Genomic DNA, 27,920 nt, shown 5'->3' with positions numbered 1-27,920 from the left:
CTTTGCCAAGTATTCCTTCAGCTCTCGAAAAGCCTCATCACATCCCTCGTCCCATCGAAACCCCTTCCACTTCTTCAAAAGCTGATAAAACGACCGGCAGCGATCGGCAAACTTGGCGATGAATCGGTTCAGGGCAGCTAACATTCCAGTGAGCACTAGCACCTCTTTAGGATTGCTTGGTGGTTTGAGGCAGTTCACGGCCTCTATCTGGTCGGGGTTAGCCTCTATTCCCCGAGTAGAGATCAGATATCCCAGGAACTTACCAGCCCCCACTCCGAAAGTGCACTTCTCGGCATTCAGGCGCAATTTGTGCCGCCGTAGTATCTCGAATACTCCCCGGAGGTCTTCGGTGTGCTGTGACTCAATTCTGCTTTTTACCACCATGTCGTCAATATAAACTTCGACCGTGCATCCAATTTTTTCTCGGAACATTCTCGTCATCATTCGCTGATACGTGGCTCCGGCGTTCTTCAATCTAAACGGCATGACCTCGTAGTGATAGTTTGCGTTCGGGGAAATAAACGCTGTCTTTTCTCGGTCCTCGGGTGCCAAGGCAATCTGGTGGTAGCCTTGGAAGGCATCTAGGAAGCTCATCTTCGGGTGCCCATAAGTTGCATCTACTAGCTGATCAATCTTGAGCATTGGGAATAGGTTCTTGGGACATGCCTTGTTCAAGTCTGTGAAGTCCACACAAACTCTCCATTTGCCGTTCTTCTTCTTCACTACAACAGTGTTTGCCAACCATCTCGGGAAGAATATCTCTTTTATGACTCCGGCCTCCTTCAGCCGCTGGACCTCCAGGTTTACTGCGTCGACGTGTTCTTTTGACGCTCTTCTCGGTTTCTGCTTCTTCGGGGGGAATAATGGGTCCACGTTGAGTTTGTGGACAATGAACTCAGGATCTACGCCGGGCACTTCATACGGGTTCCACGCGAAAACATCTACGTTCTGCAAAAGGAACAACAACATCTCTACCCTTTCCCGGTCATTCATGCTTGTACCTATCTGGAAATATCTGTCAGTATCTGGAAGAATTCTAACCTTCAACACCTCCTCGGCAACATCCGCCCCTGTTTCCCCTTGGGGTTTCTGTAATTGCTATGAAGTCTCTTTCTCGGCATGCTCGGCTTGACCGAACTGTTCATTTTTCCATCTGACCGCGGCGACAAGGCACTGCCTCGCCACTTGTTGGTTCCCCCTTACCTCGGCAACTCCATACTCAGTAGGAAATTTTACTTTCATGTGGAGGGTGGACGAAACAGCCTTCATGGCATGAATCCATGGCCTCCCCAGGATTGCGGTGTACGGTGAGAATGATCGAATTACTATGAAGGTAACTATAACTCCCTTGCCTTCCATGTCCACCGGGAGAAAGATTTGTCCCTCAGGAATTACGACTCTCCCGTCAAATAAGACCAGCGGCGTGTCATACTTCGCCAAATCCTAGGTCTTTAACCCGAGCCCTTCAAAGAGGTCCGGGTACATAACGTCAGCCCCGCTCCCTTGATCAATCATTACCCTCTTCACCAGGAATCCGCCTATCCGGGCAGTCACCACCAAAGCATCGTCGTGAGGTTGGACCGTTCCTTCCAAATCGTCTTCTCTGAACGAGATGGCTAGCCGTCCAACTTTCTTTTTCTTCTCGGATGATTCTTCCCCCATGCAAGCCACTGTCAATACCCTTTTTGCTGCTGCTGTTCCTCTTGGTGCGGCATGGATGACTTCGATTACCCCCAGTGGAGGTGGGAGAGGGTTCCTTTTCTGTTGGACGCCTTGTCCGGCTTCTCGGTCAGTGGAGTCTACTACAAACTCTTTCAGGTACCCTGCCTTTACTAGCTGTCCGAGATGATCTTTTAATACCCGACATTGCTCGGTGGTGTGTCCTTTGTCTCTGTGATAGGTGCAGTATAGGTTTTGGTTCCTCCGAGATGGGTCGCCCCCCATTTTGTTTGGCCACCTGAAGAATGACTCGTTCTTGATCCGTTCCAAGATTTTGTGCACGGGCTCTTTAAACGCCACATTAACCCCTTCGATTTGCACCTCTGGCTCCTGCATTCTGAAGTCTCTTTTTGGTTTCGTTGGCAAAATGCTTTGCTGAGATCTCCCTACTAATGGAGCTTTCCCCCTGTTCTGCAGCCGGTCATCCTCCAGGCGTTTGTACTCCTCTATGCGTCTCATCAGTTACCTCATATCCTCGGGGGGTCTTCTCGTCAGCGACTCCCGTAATTCAGAATCTTCGGGGAGCCCCATCCTGAAGGTGCTTGCCGCAATTTTCTCGTTTCCTCCACCAATCTCGTTGTAGAGTTCCCAGTATCGGCTGGCATAACTCCGAAGGGTTTCCCCGACCCTCATTTTCATGGAAAGTAGTGCGTCAACCGGCTGTTGCACTCGGCTGCAGGTCACGAACCTACTGTCGAACTCTTGAATCAGCTCGGCGAAGCTGTGGATAGAACCTTTCTGTAACCCATTGAACCATCTCAGTGCAGTAGAGCCAAGACTAGAGGGGAATACCTTACACATTAATGCATCATTGTGCGCATGCAAAGACATCATGTGAATGTAATGACTAACATGCTCCACGGGGTCTGTCCTCCCCTTATAAGAATTGAATGGCGGTCGCGTGAATCTGCTCGGCATAGGGGCCCGTTCAATTTCATCGGAGAATGGAGACCGGGCCGCCATCCGCAAGGCTCGGCTCATAGCATCCATGGCAGCATTGTGGTGCTGTCGTTCCTCCGGCGATTCTGATCCTTGGTCATCGTAACCATGCGACCGTGAGCGGTTCCGCCGATGACGTGGTTCCCATGGTTGCCGGTGTGACTCTTGAGAGCGTGATCGGTCTCGGGATCGTTGCGTACCAGATCGGCTGGAGCCCTCCTCGCCCTGATTTCTTCTTCGCTGGGGGTTGCGATTCCTTTCATGTCACCGACCCCTTGCTTCCAGCTCTAAATCCATTACCAGTCTGCGCAACCGCTCCAGCTCTCGGTCTCTATCATCATACTGCCGATGCGTCGAGACGCCTGAAACCGTCCGGTGTGTCTGGGCCGACCCTTCTCCCAATCCGGACCTTTCCTCCCCTCTTGGGTGCTCCTATCTTCCCGCCGTTTCTGCCTTCTCTCCCTCCACGTTGATCCCAGAGAAGATCCTATGGAACTGCTCGGTGCACGCTCTCCTGAACGCTCCTCAGACATTTCCCTCGTTTGAGTCTCAGTCGAACCACAGCTTCGTAGGAGAGCCCCACGGGGGGCACCAATTGTAGGGACCAAGTATGAGACTTCTGGGCCTTAAATCACTTGGGCTCACAATTTATTTGTAGTGGGCTTGAAGAATTCCTACTATGGGTCGTTCTCGGTAGAGAGACTCAAAGCAACACTCAGTTGATACTCTCTCACTTGACTGTTTTCTCTCAGTTTTTCTGAACCCCTTCTTCTCCCAAATTTCCTCTATTTATAGCCAAGGTTAGTGGGGAGATCATGATTACAGCCACCGTTGGTGCTACTGAAGGTCCAATATTATCTGGTTAAAGTGGATGTTTAGGTGAGAGGGCGGTGCAGCATTTATGGCCTTGGAACTTGGTTCCAACTTGATCGATTATGTTCGGCAACTCAGTTTCCCGTGCATATCATGATTTTCCCGGACACGGCTCATACGCTTGCCCGGGAAAGTTTAACCGATCACCTCTTGGAACTCAATACCCAAAACTTGTTTTTACATTAAGGCAGTTTCAAGAAGGGCATAGGGTAACTGGACCTTTCCGTTGGGCCTGTGCCCAAAGCCAATATGGGCCTGGGCCCAGGGCCTGTATGGGCCTGGGCCCAAGGCCAGTATGGGCTTTGGGATCTTGGTGCCGTACATATATATATATATATGAGATGTTTTTTTGGGTTAGTAAAAATGGATTTTTTTGTTGTTTCGTTTTAGGATGTTACTAATCTCTTAGGTGATCACTTTAATTTTTGAGTTTTTTGGTTTAAGAGCTCATTTCCAATTTTCGAGGAGAAAAATTATTAAGTACTCCCGGAGTACCATAAATGCGTACTTCCTTCTCTCACATAAATGTGGGTCCCACAATGAATTTAATTAGTGAGACCCACCATTCATGTAAGAGGAGAGAGTATGTATTTATGACACTTCGGGAGTACACAATAATTTCCCTTTGGAGGGAGGCCATGCATGATTTTTTTTTTTTTTTTTTTTTAATAAAAAGCTTCAAATTTGATAAATTAATATATATAGTTATATACTGCTTAAAAGAAATTTAAAATCCAGGATCCTTGACGTCAGTGTTGAGAGTCTATGAAGGCCCACCAACTTCCAACACAGACGACTATAAATATTTCATAGAATTAATTAAATTTGCACAAATAGTTAAGAATTCTTACCCGGAAACAATTGTGAGGGTATGAGTCCTCCTCATAAGAATATTGAGCAGTTACACTAGTCTCCTCCTGAGAAATGAATAACCTTTGGGGGTGTAGTTCCTCATAAGAGTTCTTTGTTCCAATGAATACCTCAGGATGATTATGCCATATATCGCAGAATTCCCGGGGATTGCAGGAGTCAAGGAAGCTATCAAATGGGGCAGAGCATTGCACCAGTATTTGCCTTAACTCTTCCATGTTATGCCGGTATACAAGATTGATCCCAAAACTCTCTACAGACAAATCTGGAACTGAGCTGTTAAGCCAGAATTCGACCTTAGTACTTTGACTCCAAAAATGTGCATGCGTTGTACGTGGGATGAACATTACCCAAATGAATGCACGTTGATTTAATGTAACTAATTCGTTGTTGATATTCAATAATCCATTGCATACTAAACGCGAATGACAAGAGCTGGTCCGGAAAAAACAGCAGAATGGGAACGCTACAGCTTTTTTTGAACCCAGACTCTGTCGAACGGCAGTTGGATGCCTATTAAATAAGAAAAGACCACATAGTGCAAATCCCATCCAATCAGGATTATATAGCGGGGTTCCCATTGACTGCTTATGTTCGCAACAAAACCACCGTGGGATTTCACGCTCAGCAAAACAGCAATGGAAAATTTCACCCTCATCGAAATTTTTCTGGAAAACATGGCAGAAATTTATATCAGGCGTGATCAAAGTTTTTCTTATTTTTTTTAGATACAATGGTATTTGAAATCTGTAAATGGTTATTATTCTTTGACCATACACCAATGAGTTCCCTTTTGGTGTAGGCTAAATTCGAACTCATTTCCCTTATTTAACAACAAAAAATATTATTAGTTGAGCAATTTGAGCTAACTAAAATCTACTAATATATTGGTAATTTAACAAAAAGTCTAAAAACACAAAAATTCTTAAAATCCTTTTCACGGTACTGATGAGATGGTATGTTATGATCAGTAATGTCATACCAATGTGATAGGGTTGTTATTTCAATTACAATTTTGCACATCAATAATTGTGAAAAATATTGAAGAGAATATTTGTGACCGATTTGATTCAATGAGTGAACAAGTTGTACAGTCTTTATTATTTATAATAATACTTAATTGTTGGTCTAAAACCCCCGTTTAGCTAAAAAGATATTCTGAAAGAACAGAGTTTCAGAGAGAGAATAATACAACTTGTACTATATATATATCCTATAAATATGTTGACAGAAAAAATTGGCTCTAGAAAAATACGGCATGTGGGGGTGACAATTAATGCTGTAACTGAAGACACATCAAAAAATAATCGATTCAATTTTATTGAAGGAATATTTAAGTTGTTAAGAATTAAGGTTGATAAACGTTGCTTGTCAGGTTCTAGTACAATCGAAATCCAGAAGTTGAAATGCTGAAAGTTGTTTTTAATGAAAAATACTAGTTGGTCAATTGTTTTTGCAGCAAATGAAATTTCTAGACTTATGTAGTTAAAGAAAGTAAAGTGATTGAGGAAAAAAAATTTTATAAAAGATTCTGTTCATACATAGAGCAAATACTCTTTTACTTGATTTACCTTGACAAGATGGAAATTCTTGATTCCTTGAAGTTTCAATATACTTTTGCTTTCCAATAATATTTGCAAATTTTGGTTTCCAAATACGATATAATTTGTTTGTTAGAGTTTGTATCAGTTCATATGTCTAGTAATATTGCTAAATTATAAATTCACATTGTTTTTATAGGACGTGCTGTGAAGTTAATGATTTCTCACGAATAGAAAGTTTATTGACACTCAAGGATGGTGTTCAAAACTAAGATCATAAATCTGAATGGCTTAGATTACTCAAAAAAACAAAAATTAATTGATGTCTGAATAGCTTAGGAAGGTTCCCTTTACAAAGACGGACTCAAATGGTGCATTGATCATGCAAGTACGTGAAGGTGAAGACACTTAGAAAGTTGATTCTACATAAACACTTTTTTTTTTGGCTAAGTGAATGAAGCTTATAAAGTAGGTCTCAAGCACATTATAAAAGGGGTACTAATACTACGGTAATTCTACTCCTATGAACCATTCAATTATTATGATAACTTCAAAATGATGGCATCTGCATATAGTATTTTCATTAAAAACTTAATTTGAAGGAGGCAATGTAAAAAATGACAAATTAACCTTGACTAGATTATCCATATTGATGTTTTAAATGTATCTATGAATTCTAAGCTTATTATGTATTTTCCCATTAGCAACTATAATAATTTTAGTTGTGAGCAGAAAAGACTAAATTGTGTCTTGTTTATCCTCTGTATGTATGTTATGATACTAAGGTTAAATTTCTTGATAGAGAGAGAAAGAGAGAGAACCTCTAAACGTGCTTTGATCAAAGATTCACTTGACATGATACTTGCACATTGCTCTTTCCTAGCTGTTGCGAGAAAACCAATAAAAGAGCTCGGACTTGTTTCCGAAGAGGTACAGCCCTCGGCTATATTTTCAATACTTGGTTGAAGGATGGGCGTGGGTTGAGGCATCCTGCAGGTATCAAAGAACATATCTTAGAAATTCAACATCTTAGAAATTCAGGTTAATAAAAAATTGTTCCCAGTTAAAATACCATTGCAGTGAGGAAGAGAAACCAAAATCTTTGCTTGCCACTCTTTCCTCAACTTGATGTAACAAATTTTGATAAAAACACTCATGATAGGCATCTGGACTTTCTAACATGCACTGGGCTAATGTTTGCACAAACTTTTCAACATCTTGCTCGTATACAAGGCGGAGTCCACACTCTTTAACCTGCACATCTGGTTTATTGTGCTCAAATGAAGCCCCGATATGTTGGCGCTCTTTCAGCCTAAGTAACACGTGGGGTATATAAAATACCAAAATTCGATGGGATGACTCAACAAAAATGTCTTTAGATTCCTGAAAGACTCTGTGACGAGTGAGGTGAACTCGACGGCTAATTAAAGGATTATAAAAGTTGAGAAAACTTGTTAAATTCTTATTGTCACCAGAAATTGCTGGTTGCTTGTGGACAGTATAATAAGCACACACAGCGATTCCCATCCATCTCCCATCACACTGCAAATTGGGGGGGAGTCTAATTCTAATGTCGGAACAAAAACTTCGATTACTGAACCAGTCTGGGACTGTCGTATGAGGAAAGACATAATCATATTTATGGTTTCGAGCCAAGTCTCCCTGTAAAATAAAATGAATTAAAAAATAGTTCCAATGAGTGAGACAAAAATAAATATAGAAATATAGTGTTCAGTGAAGAATAGGGGAGACCTGATACACTCTTAAAAGCAATGACATTAGCTTTCCTTTAAGCCGGTCGTTGGACTGACTAGATTCCACCTTATCCATCTGGCATTTGGATCTTTGATTGATCTTGCCTTCAGCTTGTACAAACTTTTCCAGATCTTGCTTGTAAACTACACCGGCACCACACATCTTGATCTTGACATAAGGGCTGTCACTCGTAATCAAAGTGCTAATCCAACTGCATTCCTTTATAAGGTCTCTAAGTAGCCAAGCTTGAACAAATAACTTAAAACTAAATGAACCATCATGGCGAAGGGGTTCAGGTACGAATTCCGAGATGTCAAGGTCCAAGGTACATCTATCTACAGGACCTTCAACCATGTCTGGTCTACAATTAAATTCGATAAAAATTTTATAATCCTGACTGTTCAAATTTTTATGGACTACAACAACAGCAAACAGAGCAATCCCTAGCCAACTACTATAATCATGCGGATCCAAAGGTAGTGGCATTCTTATAGATGACCCAAGGTTCTGATGGCTGAACCACTCTGGAATTTCAGTTGAATTTGAAAACTCTAAAAAGCTTTTATTTTGCTGATCTTCTTCCTGTAAAATATTAAAATACATAATTACAATGATGTTCAACGCACGTGTTTGTGTTGTGTGAGAGAGATAAAAAGAAATACAGAAATATGAAGTTAAGTGATGGAATAGGGGGAGACCTGATACAATCTAGAAGATTCCACCTCATCAAGGTTGCCATTAACTCGTATAAACTTTACCAGATCTTGCTCGTACAGTACACGCGCACCACACATTTTGATCTCGAAATAAGTGCACTTGCTCCTAATAAAAGCCCTAATGCAACTGCAATCCTTTAAATGGTCTTTAAGTTTCCCGGCTGGAATAAGTACCTTCAATCCAAATGAACGAGCATGGAAAAGGGGTACAGGTAGATATCGGGTTATGTTTAAGGGACAATTTATACGTGGAACTTCAATTATGTCTGATCTACAAATAAAGTCAATAGAAACTTCACCATCCTGGGCAGAAGAAATATTGTTCAAATTTTCAAGGATTACAACACTAGTAAACAAAGCAATCCCTATCCAACTACTATCATCACGCAGATCAGAAGGTAGCGGAATTGTTACAGATGACCCAGGGCTCTGATGGCTGAACCACTCTGGAGTTTCAGTTGAATTTGAAAAGTCGCAGAAGCACTTATTTTGCTGAATTTCACCCTGTAAAATATTAAAATGCATAAGCATAAAAAAGTTGTTCAACGCGGGTGTTTGTGACATTGTGTTGTGAGTGCGAGAGAGATACCTCAACAAATCTTTCTAAGGATGGATCGAAGTCATCGTATGGTAAGATCGGAATGCGGATTGAACACTTTTGGTCATCATCCTTGTTGTTACAAACAACCATAGTGAACCCTGTCTCACCCGAAGTCCATGCAACATCCCGATTTGAATACTTTTCCAATAAAGGACATCTTCTTGCCCTTACATATCCTACACTTAACGGAAGGTCTGGCAATGATTGAAGCCTGCTACATTCATTCATCTTAAGAGATTTAAGCTTAGAAAGCTGAGAAATACTATCAGGCAGGCGTTTAAAGTTGTTTTCGCTCAAATCCAGTTCCTGCAACGAGGATAAGCCACTAAGATCATCAGGGAGTCCTCCGTCCCATAAATTGCGGTCAGCTAGATTTAGAGATACAATAAATCTTAACCTAGGCAACAACAGGTTGATGGCCTCTTGGATAGGGAAGCAACCTTGGAAAAAAGCATGTGCAGCACGGACGAGAGAGAATCCGTGCGAAAGGCAGGATTTAGGTGGTTTATACTTAAATCCCGATAGATTAAGAGTTTTCAGAGACGGCAAATTGACACTTGGAAAACTCGAAAGGTTTTTGCAACCTTGAAGACTCAAGACCGTCATGCCAGTCAAACGCTTGAGTGATGATGGCAATTCTTCCACAGCAATCCCATCTAAATACAGCTCTGACAAGCTTGTCATATTAGTTCCAATCTCTGAAAACTTCTTGAGACTTGAACAGCCAGATAGAATAAAAATTTTTAGAGATTTCAAGTTTATTTCGCAAGGGAGGCCAGTAAGACTTCTGCAATCTTTCAGATTTAACAAAGTAAGCTTATTGAGAGCTCCGACAGATGGGTGAAGCTCATACAAACTTGTACATCCTTGAAAAATCAGCCTCTCCAGATTTGGGCATCCGATGAAGTTAGGAGTCTTGGCTAAGACTTTAGAGTCGCTAAGATCCAGGAGTCTTAACTTGGCCGAGTTCTACGATAGTAAATAGATATTGGAAATTAAGTAGTCAAGAACTCGATCCGCATTTTAAAAATAAATAAAAAAGCAACACTAGCATGCATTAATGGAAAACTTACAGTAAGTCCCTCTGGTAATTGCTCAATGTGGCTGCGAGGCATGATGAGTTCAACAAGATTGTCCGGTTGAAAACTGATCGGCATGAATTTCAAAGGATAATCGTGCCACTCCATCATTCTTAACTTATTAGAAAGAAAATTGAGGCCTGTAGGAAGGTGCACATTAGAAATTTTAAGCAACCTTAGACTTTTCATATTTGAGAAGGCTTTGTCATTCAAGTTTTCTTTACGTGGAGGTGAGTTTAGCACCATGCTTTCTACAACTTCTGTTCCCTGGAAATCAAGAACTATGCCTTCTACAACTTCTGTTCCCTGGTAATCAAGAACAATGAAATTAGCGTTGGGAAAGATATAGCAAAAAATTGCTAGACAGAAATACACACTTCTCTAAGTTTATGTCTATATACTAATCCACTTACTGTATTTTCCTTTAGCACATGAAACACATCCTTACAAAACCACAACCTACTGTGTCTTCCAGGCTCTTGAGGTGATTCACGACGAACAATTCTCCAACCCATCTCTTGTATTAAATCATGCAGCCATAATTTTCCCCCTAAAATGGCAATGAGAGATTTGTCCTCGAGAGTTTCTATATTCTTCTCGCAACCAAAACCTTCTATGTGTGCCACTCGGTTTTTATCCTCCCCTTTGAAGAAACACGCAATATCCAAAAATAGATTTTGTTCTATTTCATTCAATCCCCTATAACTTATTTCAAGTTTATCAAGAATTTCTCCTTCAGGGATTTCTTCTAATTGATGTAGGTAATCTTCCCATACCTCTCTTGGTCTATCAATCAAGGAGGAACTCATAACTTTAAGAGCTATAGGAAGCCCATTAGCATACTTCACAAAACCATTGGACAAATCCTCAAAATCTTTTTTAGGATAGGTTTGGTCAAACACAATCCAACTGAAGAGCTCCAAAGCTTCATCATTATCTAATCCATTTGCCCTATGTACAATAGTATCCCGATGATGCCTTATTAGCAAGTGCTTATCTTTACTTGTGATAATGATCCTACTCCCTCGGCCAAACCAATCACAACTCCCTGCTAATGCCTGTAGTTGTTCAACTTTGTCAACATCATCAATAACAATAAGAACCTTCTTATTGGATAGTCTAGTCTTTATGACTTTGATCCCCTCATGATAGTCCCATATGTTTTCTTCTTTTACCTTCAAGGTCTTAAAAAGAAGTTGTTTTTGTAAATTAACTAGACCAGCTTTTTCTTTTTCAATTGTTTCTCTAACATCACGAATAAAGCAGCTAGCTTCAAATTGATGACAAATTCTGCCATAAATGGCAAGTGCTAGAGTGGTTTTACCAATCCCTGGCATCCCCCAAATCCCTATGAAGTGCACAGCATCTGACATTGTACTAAATAAGTTCATCATCTCCTTCACACGTGAGTTTATACCAACAAGGTGCTCATGATCATTTGGGATTTCATGATTCAATTCATCAAATATGTTTTTTGTGATTTCCTGAATATCTTCTGATTCATGACTGTATTAAAAAATAAAAAAATAATTTTGATGAGACAAGGGTGCTAGCCACAAAGAGACAAAACAGCATTAAATGTAAGATATTTTGCTTCAGTAGAAAAATACGAGCCATGTTTTAAGAGTATTAGAAAAATGTGTAAAATTTACGCATTTAAAAATGACTCAGTGAGTGTATAATTGTATAAATTTAAAGTTTGTTATAGTAATTGGGTAAATTTGTAATGGCACTGTTCATTTTGTCTTTAGTTTTTTATTATTTCTTTATGTATCTTGAGGATAAAGAAAGAGAGTGAATGGTAGTTGTTGTATGCAAATAAAAAAAAATTAAAAAAAATCAAGAAAAATTGATATTTTAACGAAATGTAGTGCAAAATAGATAATCTAATTTGTGGTTTTTTGAAAACTAAATATGTAAAATATAAAAAGTAGTTTCTTATGCTAAAATAGACAGGAATTTTTGCACGAACTGATGCGAATGCTATTACCAGTCAAAACAACCCGAAGATGAAGAAAGGCAAAAAATAATAATAATAAAATAACTTGTTCTTTCATACTTAAACCAAGGGCCTTATAGCTGAATTGGTACTTTCTCATGCACAAAGGTCGAGGGGGAAAAAGGTTCTAGCTGTGAGTTAACTACATATTGTAATTATCTCTACTTAAAAATAAATAAATAAACCCTCTATTTTAATTGTGTCAATTTAAACACCTCTACACTTTCATTCCCATAGAGAGAGAGAGAGAGAGAGAGAGAGAGAGAGAGAGAGAGAGAGAGAGAGAGAGAGAGAGAGAGAGAGAGAGAGATTTATCAAAAAGGGAAAAATACATTAGAGTACTTAAAACATCACCCTTGTTTTTAAAAAAAATACCAAAAAGTGGTGGGAATAAAGGTTTTGATTGTCACATTAATGAAAATATGGAGGTTAAATTGAAAAAATTAAATATATAGGATTTAATTTTTCACAAATATAAACTTATAGGTTTAAAAAAAAAATTCTAAGAACCTTTTAAACTTCAGCAAAATTAAGCAACCATCATGGTAAAACATGAAATTCATTACAGCAACAAAATCGAATACAAGGTCTTAGGGCACACCCTGTTTAAGTACAAACTATCTGACTCAGACTTAAGAGTTCTAACTACGTCCATAGGCGGAAAGGTAAAAATCTCAAAACAGCTATCTTGGACAGCTCCCAACCTAGCTAGCTTATCAGCGCTTCTATTTGCTTCTTGATAGCAATGATTAAATCTGATCTAGGGAATTTTGGTAGCCAACAGCTTGCAATCATCCACCAGAGGAAAGTCAAATTGTTAGAGCAAGATGGGGAAGTCAGAACATCAATGAAAAATTTAGCATCTAAATCAACTTTAACAGTAGAAAAATTCCTATCAACAAACAGTGAAAGACCATCGTGGAGGGCCCATAACTTGGCTTGAAAACTGGTGGTGATGCCCATATTTCTAGCAAAACCCAATATCCATTCACCATTCTCATCCCAAATTAGACCTCCACCACCTGCCAACCCAAGATTACCCAAGGAGGAACCGTTAATGTTTAGCTTCACCCATCCTCTAACTGGTTTTTCCCATCTGATTGCCTTAACAACCCGTGTTTCTACTTCCTTGGGATTATATGCACAATGATAGTACTCCCTTACTCTCTGCATTATTAGCTTAGAAAGGTTCAAGTTTGAGTTTTTGTTTTTGAAAACCACCTGATTCATGTTGTCCCAAATCATCCATACTGCGAAAGGAAATAAGACCTTCCATGGTAGCCCTTAAGGAGCAAATTTCTCTGTGGTACAGTTCATGACTAACCAAGTGTGAAAATTTTGATCAAAGAAAGACCCATTAATGTTGATTATTCCTAGTGCATTCCAAACCACAGCAATAATAGGACAGCTTCTGAGTGCATGATCAATGGATTCAATACCACCGTGATATAAAGGGCAACAAGTCTCCATTTCCATACCCTTCGCAGCCAGGCACTCTTTGACACCAATACTATTATGGCAGCACTTCCATAAGAAGATTTGCATTCTAGGGAGGGTTTCAATGGACCAAATCCAACTACCATGAAAAGGCTGAGGTGGACCAAGGTCCATAGCAAGTCTGTAAGCACTCCCTAAATCAAAATCTCCATGTTTTGCTCCCATCCAGATCAGCTTATCTTGTTTGTTAGCTACTATGGAGATCGGAGTTGCTTGTATTTCCTTTTTACTGTTAGGTGGAAACTCAAAAGGAATCTCATCCCAATTGCAACCAAGGTTTGTGAACACATCCCCCATTTTGTCCTCCTCACTAGCTAAGGGTAGAGGCACTTGTATCACCTACCTTAACAGAACTTGTTTTGACCAATTATCAAACCAGAAGCTCAACTGGCTGTTTCTCCCTGGCATCCACCTTGTACCTAGTTTGAACACATTCTTCCCTTTCTTCATTCCAGTCCAAATTTAAGAGCAAGGAAGCTTATCTTGGTTCCTTGATCTCACTCTTAACTGGGAACAATATTTATTCTTTAGTACTCTAGCCCATAAGGCTTCACCCTCCGTATGAAATCTCCAATTCAACTTTTCTAATAGGGTAATATTTTTACCCTTGACTGTTTGCAAACCCACACCACCTTCAGCTTTTGGTCTCGTTATCTTGCTCCAACTAACCCAATGCATCCTTCTAACCTTGTCAGTGGTTCCCCAAAGGAAATTCCTATTCACCCAGTCTATTCCTTCTAGAATCTTGTTGGGGAGAAAAGTACATTGCATAACATACACAAGTATGGCTACTGAGGAAGCTTGAACCAAAATAGCTCTTCCCGCTAAGGAAAGCAGATTCACCTTCCATCCCGCTAATTTTTGCTTCATTCTATCCAAAATGAAGTTGAAATCTTAACTAGATGAACCCGAGATTTTGATAGGGATTCCGAGATATTTTCCTATAGCAGGAGTAGTCCTAAAGCCAAGAATATCCCCCCCAAGGCTTCTCGTGTATCTTTATCCACATTTGGAAAGAAATAGACCCTCGATTTTGACTCACTGAATCTGTCAGATCTAGTGCAAAAACAGTCTAATACCTCCGTAATAGCTAGACAATTGATATGGTCTGCCTTGGCAAACAACACAAGGTCGTCGGTGAAGAACAGATGGGAGAAGGCAGGTCCTCATCTTGAAGCTTTCACCGGGGTCCAAATCTTAGCTTCACATTTTTCTTCAATAAGTTGCCCAAGGTAATCCATACAGAGTATAAATAGATAAGGGGGGAGAGGGTCCCTTTGGCTAATTCCTCTTGTTAGGAAAAATCCCTCAAGCCAGCCCCCATAAAAAGGATTAAGGTGGAGATAGTGGAGACACAACTCATGATGATATCGGTCAGGCTTTGAGGTAAGTTCACTCATCTCAAGGTGTCCCTAATGAAGCTCCACTCCAACTTGTTGTAAGCTTTCTCAAGGTCAATTTTTATTGCCATGTACCCAACCCTTCCTTTTTTCCGATTGATGATGTGGATTAGTTCTTGCACAATAATTGCGTTATATGTCCTCCTTCTACCCGGCACAAAGGTTGTTTGGAGAAGGGACACTAGCTTGCTTAGAAATGGCCTCAATCTGGCCACTATGATCTTTGTGACCATTTTGTAAACTGTATTGCATAAACTAATGGGTCTATAACTCCCAATAGTCTCAGGCCCAAGGATTTTAGGAATGAGAGCTATGAGTGTCTTGTTCAAGTAACCTGGAATTATCTTCTGCCCAAATATCCTTTTAACTTCATCTTTGACTGAACCTCCAACAAGTAGCCAGAACCAATGAAAGAAACCCGCATGAAGGCCATTCGGCCCCGGAGCTTTGGATGCTTTCAAAGACAAAAGCGCTGCTTTAATTTCCTCATCATTCACCTCCTTTTCCAAACTGCCATGTTCTTCCTTAGTTAGGGTTGGCTGCCATTTAGAAGGAAGAGTCAGATTCCAATTGGATTGATTATGGGAGGTGGTGTAAAGCTCTATAAAACTCTTCCTAATGCAATCCATTACCTCCCTCTCATCAGTTAGCCAATCGCCAACACTATTCTTAATAGCCAGGATCTTATTCCTTTTTCTTCTCACAATAGCAGACAAATGGTAGAACGAAGTGTTCCAATCTCCAAAGATCATCCAATTAATTCTAGATTTTAATGCCCACAGTTCCTTCTCCTAAGTGAGAATTAAATCCAACTCCATTTGAAGTTTCTTTTCCAACTCAATTAGAAAACTCGAAGGGGATAAGGCGAGAGAATGTTGAATCCCATTCAATCTGGCCATAAGCTTCCTCTTTTTCCAAAAGATATTTCTGAATTGAGTTCTGTTCCAATGGTCAGCACTCTTGGAAAAACTTTCAATAGCTTCTGGGAAAGGGGTAGAGATTTTCCATGCATTAGAGACCATAGAAGGAAAAGTTGGATCCAAAATCCAAAAAATTTGAAATTTGAATGGTCTTTCCAGGAAAAGAGCAGGCCTAGGCTGAGATTCCAATAGCACAGGGCAGTGGTCAAAGTGACATTAGGTGAGATGGGTAACCCTGGCTTCAGGAAACAGACTATACCACCCTGGGTTTACAAAATATCTATCAATCCTTTCTTGGATGAGATCTTCAACGCCTCTGCGATTCGTCCAGGTAAACCTTGGTCCCGAAAATCCCAGATCAATCATGTTACACCTGTCTAAACACTCCTTAAAGAACAAAGACCTATTCACATTAACATTTCTACCACCAAGCTTATCATTGTTAGTGAGGGGTTCGTTAAAATCCCCGGCAATAACCCAAGGTAAACTATGAGAATCTGCTACTCTAACCAAATTATTCCATAAAATAGACCTTTCAGCCTCCCTAGGACTAGAATAAATAGCAAAAAAAATCCAAGTTAAGTCTGAGCTATGAACCTTAACCAATACATGAATCTCCTGCTCTGTGTTCACAAGCTGAGCTACCTCTACTTTCTCCTACTTCCATAACACCCAGAATCCTCCAGCATACCCAATTGTGTCAGCATGTATTGCACCATCAAATGGCAGCATATCTGTGATTTCTTTCGCTATTTCACCACTAAGCCAGGTCTCCATCACAACAAAAATGGTTGGGTCATGCAATCGAGTTAGCTCCTAAACATGGTTTTGAAAATTGGGCTATAGCAAGCCCCTACTATTCCACACTATGATATTCATGATGAGATGATGGTGAAGAGTAGGGCATTCTTCAATTTGAGTTCGGCATTTCGCTTCCTCCCTCAAATTCCATCCCATCTATCGAATTATCTCCTTCATCTGACCCTTTCCTAGCATCAAGGTGAGACAATGGTCTAGAACTCCTACTTCCATCTTGTGCAAAATGGAGTGCAGATTGATCTCTAGAGTTAGCTAAAAGATTTGGAGGAGCTTTGTGGAGTTTCTGCTGCTCATGATGTTGGTTGAGAGCAGCATGGTTTCAAGCATTCTCCTTTCTGTTAGCTTCTCCAACGAGTTCACCTTGCAAAGGAATAGAGTTGGGGATATATATGGGTTTGTCTCCCAAACCACTCGTCGTTCCTCCTCCGGTAACAAATCGTTTAACTGAAATATCCACCAAGGATTTGGAATCTCCCCCCACAACGGGTTTGTCAGTGGAAGGGTCCCCTCCTTTGCACTCATTTCCGTTAGTGGAAATATGAAATTCCATGCTTTCTTCAGCTTATGGTTAAACCAACCCATCAATGAGTTGGATTTGCTCGAATCTCCGCAATGACTATCTCTGGAATCTCCACCACTGAGCCCTCTAGATTTATGGACCATCTCGTCCCCTTGTGAGGTTGAGAGGATTGGCTGGACATCATGATTCAAAGAAAAAGCAAAGCTTCCTTACTTTTGGTTTGGGAGTGGCGGCTGGTTCTGCACTTCTTTAGAAAATCTATTAGCTAAGTTTGCTGAAGCCATTGAATGGGCAATTACCTTCTTACCCTTTATAGATTCTGCACCCTTAGGCTTTGATAAAAAAATCCATTCTATTCAGTTCAATGTCCTAGCCTAAGCCCTCAAGCCCACTAAAGCTCTTGCCTATAATTAAAGGTCCAGCCTTCCTTTTCCCATCTCTTTTTTGGCCCAACTCAGCCCCCATGGCTTTACTGGTGGTCATCGTCTTAGCTAGAGCACCATTTAAATAACCAATTCTATCATTTTTGTACAAAAGCTGAGCTAGCATAGGCACTAACCTTTTTTGGACTATTATTCCCACTCCTTTTCCTAGTCACCACTACCCACGGTCCATAGCTACCCTCTACATGCATACTATCAATACTCTCTTACAACGTGTCCTCTCCTAACTCACGCATGTGGGGCCCTGAATCATGCTTCTTGCATGTTGTCCCTTCCCGATCCTGCTGCATGCCATCTTCCTCTCCCTTCTTCGACGAGGTGGAGCATACCAAAAACGGACATGCATCTTTCTGGTGGCCAATCTGCCCACATGAGAAACAGAGTTTATGTATGCCTTCATAGCTAATAGGCTGCTCTATTCCTCCGATGATAAGCGAAGTGGTCATTGGCTTCTCAACATCCACTTGAATGCATAATCTAGCATACCTTCCCTTGGACTCAGAAGTCGTATGGGTATCTATCCTCAAGACATTCCCAATGGACTTTCCAATCTACTTAAGCACTTCCATATCATAGTATTCAATTGGAAGTTCGAGAGTCTAATCCAAACTGCAACGGATGCCACATTTGCTGCTAATGGCTTAAAGTTAGGCTCCCATGGTCTTATGGATAGGAAGTGCTCTCCAAGTCTTCATCATCTTCCACGTGACCATCCAATTGAAAGGCCTGATTATAGGCTCCTGGTATTTCCCCCAGAAGCTTTTCCTTGAAAGATAACCCATTGTTTCTAGTTTTTTCTTGTGAGGATGCCCCCTCTCCATTGTTGAATCTAAAGTCTGCGTGATGTATATCCTTCACTTTCTTGTTGCTGCATGCAAGTTCCATTTCTTCTTCTCTAGAGAGAATGGAACTATTGGGAGTTATAGACCCATTGCATGTTGGGGCCTATGTTTCTGGAAAGAAACTATTCAGTTTATTTTACTATTCAGGTTATTCTTACTACTATTCATGAGCCCTACTGCACTTTTTGGTACTATTCATGGGTCTCACTGTACTATTTCAGCTAACTTTTACCTTTATCTATAATACTTTCAACAAAAAGTTTTCAATTTCAGCAAAATAAGCAGATCTCAAACAGACCCTAAAACATCTTATATTACAAAATCCATGAAAAAAATTGAATTATTTTTCCTTATAATAATTGCATCCTTTACAAACTGTATGAGAAACTCTATAGACCATAGTCTATATGCCTTTAGAACTTTTTAAAGGCTTCCCCCATTACAATAGCAATTCCTCTTCCCCCTAATTTGAGTAGGCTCACTCGATAGTCTTAAAATAAAATTTAAAAAATGGCTAAATGGCCTAGTGATTTTAAAGAAAACGCACCCTTTTAACTTGATTTCATTTTATATAGCTTCTTCTTGTATCAGATAAAGTCTTAGGTCATTTGTATTTTAGAAGATTTTGATAGGTTTCATTGAAATTTTTTTATTCAATTTAGTAGGTAATCTAGTAATTTATATCACAAATAAAATATTTTAAGAATTTCACTATATAATTTTTTTTTTTTAGAAAAAAGAAAACTCACTATAGAAATTATAATAGATGAATTTTATTCAATGAACATATCTTTAATTGGAGATAATAAGTTATATATATTTTATATTTAGCGTGGCCCCCAAGACAAATTTTCTGGCTCGCCACTTGAACAAATTAACATTTAGCTCTATTACGTTGTATCTTATGTTCTTTCATTGCATTTAAATATTTATAATTTATTATGAACTAAATTTTCTAACCATCTCTCTTTCACATTTTAAAGCCTTTTTAGGGGTTCAACATATAGTTGGAACTTGGAACAGAAGATTTAGCAATAGTTAAGATTTTTTTATATAAATTAATTATATAACAAATTTATATAAAAGAAAATTGTGAATAACAAAGTGTAAACTACTGTTTAGATGTAAAAAAAAAAAAATTAAACAATTGATTTTATTTATCTAAGAAAACACCTACAATTATCTTACATAAATATATATATATATATATATATGGAAGATATTCTATATATACCTCAATCCATTTACTACACAATATATATACATTTATATATATATATATATATATAAAGATGTGTTCAAGTTACATCTTGTGTAGTTTCACAAGAGTTAACACATTTTTTGGACATTATTATTAGATCTAAGAGTGAAAAAACATTTATGATAATGTCATTATTGTTCTTTAGAAATTAGTGATTTAGGCATTAATTACTCTTATTAAAGGAAAATAAATAAATAAATAACAGCATTAACTCTCACACTCTCCTGTACGTCATCATTTGCTTCCTTTCATCCTCTCTCACTTCTTTCTTCTTGCACTAAATAGTTTTTGGTCTCCTCCATTGATTTTTTAATAGTATACATGGCCAAAGTCATAATTGTTTTAGAGGATAATTGTTGAGGCCGAGAATTTCTAAGGATAAAAAACCCTCATGGCCAAAGTCAATTTAAAAAATTAGTGCTGTAACAACAGTCAACACTATCTCTCAACCATATCATCATCTCCTACCATGGCCCTTGAAAACTCTTTAAAAAGATGGGCTCTCTTACATCTATATATGCAAAGCAACAAACACTCCAAGCAATTAAATAGGTTAGTACATTGGTGGCGCTATTTGTCTTTGGATAATCAACAAACACTCCAAGGACCACCGCCTTGGAGTTGAAGTTTAATTAATGTCCTCCATGATATGGCCCACAGCCTCCTCCAATGCTTGCCACACTCCAAAATAACAATTTAATTGCCGACTTCTACAATGAAAGTCACGGCAAACCTAAGTAGCTAAATGTACAATCATCCTCTGTCTTGCTTCCTTTACCATTAGTTTGCACAATAGCAAGAAGATTTTTTTTTTTTTTTTGGGAAACCGATAGCAAGAAGATGATGACGAGGAAGACCACAACTTTTGCCATAACTTGCTCTCGTGGCAAGTCGTGAGTAGTGTAGTTGTGGACCCACCACTTTTACTCCACCACTCATGACTTGCTATGTGAGCAAGTTGTGGCAAAAGTTTTGAGGAAAGTTGTGATCCTAACTTTACTTTTTTTTTTTTTCCTGTTTCCTTTAATAAGAAGATTTAATGCCTAAATCACTAATTTTTTTTTTTTTTTTTTTTGTTTCCTTTAATAAGAAGATTTAATGCCTAAATCACTAATTTCTAGAAAACAATAATGACATTACTATAAGTGTTTTTTTACCCTTAGATCTAATACTAATCAATGGTAAAAAAAAAAAGTGAAATCTTGTGAAGTTACACCAAATTTAACTTGAACCCATCTTTTTTTTTTATAGTACCAAATATAAATAAATAATTATTAAATAGCAATGTATATTACGTATTATAATATATTTATTATAGCATTATTTATTGAGTTTTAATTATCATCAATATATCTAACCATAATATCTATATCTATAATATATTATAAAGGGTTTGGCTTACCTTCGGTATTTTTTTAACTGGACATGTCCTTTTATTTTAAATATACAATAGCAAGTGGTAATGAGTTTTAATCCTCACCTTTTATTTAATTAGTAGATGATATGACAATCTCTCATTAAACCAAAGGGAGATTTTAAAAAAAAAAGTACTAGAGGTAAGTCAAACCATGTTATAAAAGTTGGATATTGATGCACAAAATGATAATACGTATTCTTTTATCTGCATATAACATTAACATAGTCATATTCTAGAATGATGTATACTTACAACGTCATCAATCTATATATATTATAAAAGTTGAATCCCAAAACTAGTGGATGCACAAAATGATGACATGTATTCTTTTACCTATGCATATAACATTAACTTGTGTCATCTTCTAGAATGATGTATACTTACAATGCCATATGGCAAAAAATAAATTGTACATGTCATACATATTTAACACATTTTAGGATGATACAAAATGACTACTCCACTTCCTCTTAAAAAAAGGCCAAAATGCAAAATTCACCTTCTAAGTTTCACCATTTGTCATTTCAATCTTTTAAGTTTGAGTTTTATCATTTCGGTCTTCTAAGTTTCATTTTTTTCTCAATTCAGTTCTTTGTTAACCACCCGTTAGTTGCTGCTGTTGTTATTTTTTGTTACTCTTTTATCACTTTTCACCTACAGCTTCAGTATCAACTTGGCTCTATGTCTAAGCCTAAATTGGGTCCAATTTCTATACAGAAGGAAAACAACCAAACCCACTTTGTCGGCTTTAAAAACCTCGCCAGCACTTATCATTAACCCATCAAAAAATTTCATACCCACAAGAAAACCCAACACTCTAAGCCAAACTGAAAACCCAGTTGCCATTATCAAAGTATCAAACCACCTAAACCCATACCCATCACACACCATCGTTGATCCTCCAGGAAAAAAAAAAAACCCAGACTTGTCCATATTCCGTTAGCATTATAGACTTATAGTACACTAGTAATTAAAAAAAAAAAAAATTGAAAAAATTTATTTGACATTACATTATTTCAAGACCCTTAAATTACTTATTAAAGGACTAATTAAAAATAAATCCCAAAATAATATTTCCTTGACATTACACTACGTGGCTTAAAACACTGATGGAGAAAAAATAACCTCCAAAAATATCCCATTTTCATTAAGTTCATAAGTTGAAAGGCTAGCAGTAAGATTATATAATGAGTTTTTTTCATATAAACTGCTACATTAATTCCCCCTCAAAAAAAAATAAAAAAATAAAAAAACTGCTGCATTAATTAATTAATGCAAAATGATCTCCTCAAATCTCTCCTATAAGGTAAAATTATTAATAATTTTTTCTCTTCAATGTGCACTAAGCCATTAATTATTAATAATTTTGTCTTTATAATTATTGGAAGAGTGCTTGTCATTGCTCGTGAATGTCAGCTTATATTTGGTTTTAGGCCACTAGCTTGGGGGCCTTAAGGGTGGAGCAAGTAGAGTGGAACAAGAGTAATGCTACAGCCAAAAACTATTTTACAATATTTTTACAAAAATATTGATGTGACCAACCTCTTATTGATTTTCATCTAGGCCCACCATTAATATCACTTTCTCATTTACCAATAATCACTCACCATATCAACAATTTGTAAAAAAATTTGTAAAATAGTTTGTATCTCTAGCATTATTCGTGTAACAAAGTGAGCCATATTTTAGTTATTAAGGGTATTTTAGGAATTTGAACCAGGTAGGGTTTTTATATATTTTTTAAACATTGTTGTACTCCTCATATAATAGATCATTAGCCACTCACTATTGTGGACAAAGGACAACTACCGAACCACATAAGTTTTCTGTATTGATTTCTCTCTTCTCTCTCCTCTTTAATCTTGTGTAAACATTTTCACAACAAAAGGTATATCAAGTGCCATGTCATTTAAAATTTTAAATGACATGACACTTTGTACACTGTCTAATCCATGAAACAAAAGATTACCCATGAAATAGACTCTCCCTCCATATAGAGACCCATTGAATAATATGCTTATGTTTGTTGTCATCCACAAAGTTAAGCATATTACTAAACCACGTAAATTTTTGAATTCTTTATGTGTGTGTATGTTTGTTAATTAATTTTGTTTTCATTGTTATTAGATTGGATCCTAGAATAAAATTTAGAAAAACGAAGTATATATTAATCGTGTTAGATCATTCAGAGTGGTGATTGTAAAACAATTAAAAAAACTATTTTTAGCACTTCAAACACCAAAGTACATGCTATATCAAAGATGCTAAAGCTAAAAATTCAGCAACATGCTACAGTGATCTATTACTAGTACCAAACCATTATAGCATGATACTTAAATTATTTAATTTCATAGGTTGGAGAGGAAAAAAGAGAGAGAGAGAGAGAGAGGTTATAAATAAATTAATATGTTCGGTTTGTTTATATTATTTTAATAAGTTGTATGTAAAAATAGAGTATTTGATGTAGGGTATATTGTAAAACGATATGTTAAAATAGATAAAATAATTTTTTAAAGTGCTAAAAGCTAAATTTTTAGCTAGTTTAATGTAAATGGTAAATGCTCATAGAGTACTAACACAAATTGTGCTAAACAAACTGAACATATTAATTTATTTTTGGTATTAATAAATATCAAATTTTTGGCATTAAGCACACCTAACATGAAAAATGGCTCTACATGAGATGTGTAGAATACCAAAAAATTTAACTGTGATAGAAGCGTAGTCACAAATTCTAAAACTAATTACTATTTTTTATTCAATATTCTCTCCTCTCTGCTGACTCTTTCTCGCCTCTGTCTCTCAATATCTCTCTTCTCTCTCTCCTCTCTGTTTCTCAACAAGTCTCACCTCTCTCTCCTCTCTCAAAAACTCTCTTCTATCTTCCCTCTCTCAGACCTCTCTTTCTCTCTTCCCCCTCTCTCTCTCTTGTTTACTGGTTTACTTGTGGAGATCGGCATTAGATTTTCCAGTGGAGATTGGCGTTGGTTTGCTAGTGGAGATTGTGGGTTTGGCTGTGGGATGGGTTGCGGCCCGTTGAATTTGAATGGGTTTTGAGAGTTGTGATTGTGAATGGTGAGATTAGTTCAGAAAATTATAAGAAAATAAAAGGAGAAAATTCTTGTATGCTATGGACATATTTCAACACAATTAGATAAGAAAAAAAAAAATCTGATCGTTTATTAGTCTGTCTAATCGACGCTTCTAGTGCGTGTGTTTGTTTTTTCATATAATTTTTCAAATAATTAGAACAAAACTAAAATAATTTTTCAGAGGTTATCCAAATCATTGATGATATGACCAGAAGAAAAGGTAGAATCTTACCTATCCAACAAATGCCATCCGCGGATCTTGCTCACTTCTTTTAGTGCAGTTCTCCACTTTTGTATCTGTTCTATGCTAACCTTGCGATCTTCTTCATGCTTGAGAAATGCTTTCCCAAAAGTCTCCCTCTGATTCCCAACATCAGAGGGATTTACGTGGTAGAAAACGGGCAGAACTTTCAGCTCCTTGTCTTTCATGCATTCAAGAATTTTAACAAGTTCATTCAAGCACCACTTTGAAAAAGCATAGTTTTTTGAGAGAACGATAATTGCATACTTGGATTCTTCTATTGCTTTCATGAGCCCAGAAGCAATGGGTTTTCCTTGCTCAAGATTTTCATTATCTCTATAAGTGTTAATACCTTTTTGTTTCAAAGTAGCATATAGATGATCCGTAAAATTCTTACGGGTGTCCTCACCATAGAAACTAAGAAAAACATCATATTTCCATAGAGGATTAGAAGAAGATGACGATGAGAAGGATGTACAGGCTTTTTCAGTGCACATGGAAGCCATTGGAAACTCAACCTATGGCTTGATCATGGAAAAGGGAGTACTAAAAGAGAATGGATTTTTTTTTTTTTTAAAGGAAAAAGAGAGAATGGAACTTGGGAAAAGCTTTATTAGAACTTCTACTTTCTGTATCAATGTTTCAGAATCATTCGCGGTATTAAATTCTTGGCGACGTGGGAGAAGCATTTATAGGTGCTTAAGTGGGAACATGACCAAAAACGCACTCACCGAACGCTTTGAAAATAGATTAAAAGTTCATTTTAGACAGTTATTATTTTGATACCTAGACTTTCAATTTTTATTGATTTTGCCTCTGATTTTTTTTTTTTTTTGGAGGAACGATTTTGCCTCTAAGTTTGCCATTATTGTTAATGTGATCCTTTCATCTATTATTATTATCATTAATTAGCTTGTAACCCCATGCATATGCATGGATACACTTAAAGATATATAATAAGATGAATAATATAATTCATATATATACACGTGCAAGTTAGATTTGAGCTTATTTATGAAAGTGAAATCAGTTATCTAACAGTACATCTACATGAGAAAGCTCGAATATATGCAAATTTTGACATGACACTCAAACAAGAAATAAAGAAAGTGATGATAGAACATGAAAAAGATGCACATTTAAACAAGACAAAGAAACTGATTATCAAAACAATACAAGCTGTACGTGGAAAATCCTAGAGAAGGGATAAAAAACCACGATTTGAGCAAGAACATAACATTCTTACTCAGCTTGGCTTGTATTATGTGTGAAAAAGAAATCAGTTTACAATGAAGTTGCCTTTGTCTCCTATCAACTCTCTACTTTCATCTCAAAATATTTACTTGGGTTCTTGCCCTAATAGCACAGCTGCATGTTCGTCCTATACTCTGAGGAATATGGCTACGTACAAAGGACAGGTGTCAAGTCATCATATTCTCTCTTTTGGATCTTTTCACACCTTTGATATTATCAGCTAACTAAGGAATAAGAACTGTGCCAACGTGGCACTGGGACCTGTAGGTAGGTAGCTTTGTCACTGCTTGGGAGACAAGTCTTGGATATTGAGATGGACATCAAGAGTACTGTGATTGGTACACGTGTCCCTGAGGTGACTCATTGTGCATTCAACCAATAAGGAGTGTCCTCATAGCCTCTAACCCTGAAAAGTCACTATGTCCCTTTTTGGTGAGTGCTTGAGTACCGTGTCAAGCGTAAATCTCACTTCCTTTCCAAGGCAGCCACGCCTTTAGGTGGCATTTGGTACGAGGGAATCCACATTACTCCTAGCATCCAGATTCCTAGGAATGTGATTCATTGCAATCTGGATGCCTAGGAATGTAGCTATTCTTATATTTGATTTTATTAGGAATATTTTAAGATTCCTAGGAATGTGAGATGATAATGTCTGGTTTATTCTTAGGAATCTTAAATGAATTATTTATTTTTCCCATTCTATCCTTAGATTTGAATGTAAACTACCGAGTCCTTTAAAAAAAATCTTCCTGTAAATAAATAATGAAAAACAAAATACAAAATCTCTTAGCCAACACCTACTCTCCCTTCCCTCACAGCTGCTACACGTGTAAGGTTCGGATTCAACAACTCACGCATTCTCCCATGCCTTAGTGGTGTTATATACACTAGTTAAGCCATGAATTAATCACATTATCGGAATCACATCTGCCATTAACTACAAAAAAAAATAAAAAAATAAAAAAAATTATGGAAAGTAGTCCTCCATAATTAACCATCTAAAATAACTTTACGAAGGAATGATGTGAGAATAAAGAACCTGGTAGTGAGGTACGATATATTGAAATTGCCTAGAAGTATATTTATCTTTCTTGTATATCCTCATTTACTTAATCATCTAAGAAGTGGTGGCAATTAGTAAAAAAAAAATACAGCACGCAGTTGATTTTTTTTTTTTTTTTTTTTTGAGAAGAAGCATGTAGTTGATTTTAATTAGCCAAATTACTAACGTGTTTAATAAGATCAATTATGCAATGTATTTTGTTGGATTTTAGATCCTTGTTAAAACATCTATTAACCAGTTTTAAGTCCAATTTGTTAATTAGATTAGAAGTAAAAATAAACTTAGTGACAAAAATCATATAAGTATCATTAAAAATTGCTGTAGCAATATTAAACAATTCTAAAGATCTTTCCTTTGGTCCTCTCAAAAAAAAAAAAAAAGATCTTTCCTTTGGTCCGTTTAAAATAATTATACAATTCATCATTGTCACGTCATTTCTTTAAATAATTGTCCTCTTTTTTCTTTTCTTTTTTGGGTTCCCCTTTTTCATGGAAGTTGCCAATGCCATGACTAGACTGATGAGTTTCATTCATTTTACGGCAAATTACAACTTATCCATCTATTGTTTGACTGAAATTTAAATTGTCTACCTGTGATTTGAAATTTGATACTTTATCCACCAAATTTAAGTTGTCTAACTGTGTTTTGAAATTCCATGATGCATGTGTTCCACTAGATCATTTTTTATCTTATTTGATCTTGTATTTTTATGTATTTTTATATTTTTGGAGGAGAGAGAAATAAAAGTTTAGTAAAATTACATATTTAGCTTTGTTTTTAACAGTGTGGGTTATGGAACTCTAACTAAGCTAACCTCAGGTGGATAAAGTGTAAAATTCCAAACCACAGGTAGGTAATTTAAATTTCGGCCAAACCACAGGTAACTCAAGAATACTCTTACCAAACAGGCCCTTATTTACCCTTGTTCTGCATTTAGATAAGTTAGAGTAAAAACAATTATGTCGTAATTTAAAATTGAGGATCTAAACAAGTATTAGTGTTTTCACACTAATTGAACTTTCAATTTATACAAATATATATATATATATATATATATGG

The 27,920-nt window shown here is 37.4% G+C and overlaps 1 protein-coding gene across 1 annotated transcript in view; it reads right to left on the bottom strand.

The window, feature by feature from the left end:
* Positions 1 to 25,184, bottom strand: part of LOC115960067 — a 36,556-nt gene extending 11,372 nt beyond the window's left edge. Inside the window, exons 1-9 of the mRNA XM_031078763.1 lie at positions 24,536 to 25,184; positions 10,507 to 11,599; positions 10,088 to 10,399; positions 9,003 to 9,983; positions 8,396 to 8,917; positions 7,695 to 8,279; positions 7,015 to 7,604; positions 6,764 to 6,932; positions 4,383 to 5,069 (exon numbers count right to left, since the gene is read on the bottom strand). Of these exons, the coding sequence (XP_030934623.1) occupies positions 4,383 to 5,069; positions 6,764 to 6,932; positions 7,015 to 7,604; positions 7,695 to 8,279; positions 8,396 to 8,917; positions 9,003 to 9,983; positions 10,088 to 10,399; positions 10,507 to 11,599; positions 24,536 to 25,050 (5,454 nt within the window). The 5' untranslated portion in view covers positions 25,051 to 25,184. The remainder of the gene's footprint in view (positions 1 to 4,382; positions 5,070 to 6,763; positions 6,933 to 7,014; positions 7,605 to 7,694; positions 8,280 to 8,395; positions 8,918 to 9,002; positions 9,984 to 10,087; positions 10,400 to 10,506; positions 11,600 to 24,535) is intronic.
* Between the last annotated feature and the right edge of the window lie 2,736 nt (positions 25,185 to 27,920).

This window comes from Quercus lobata, chromosome 9, assembly GCF_001633185.2.
Source record: "Quercus lobata isolate SW786 chromosome 9, ValleyOak3.0 Primary Assembly, whole genome shotgun sequence".
Taxonomy (NCBI): domain Eukaryota; kingdom Viridiplantae; phylum Streptophyta; class Magnoliopsida; order Fagales; family Fagaceae; genus Quercus; species Quercus lobata.
Note: the sequence above shows the minus strand (reverse complement) of the source record. Positions and strands in the feature narration are given on the sequence as shown.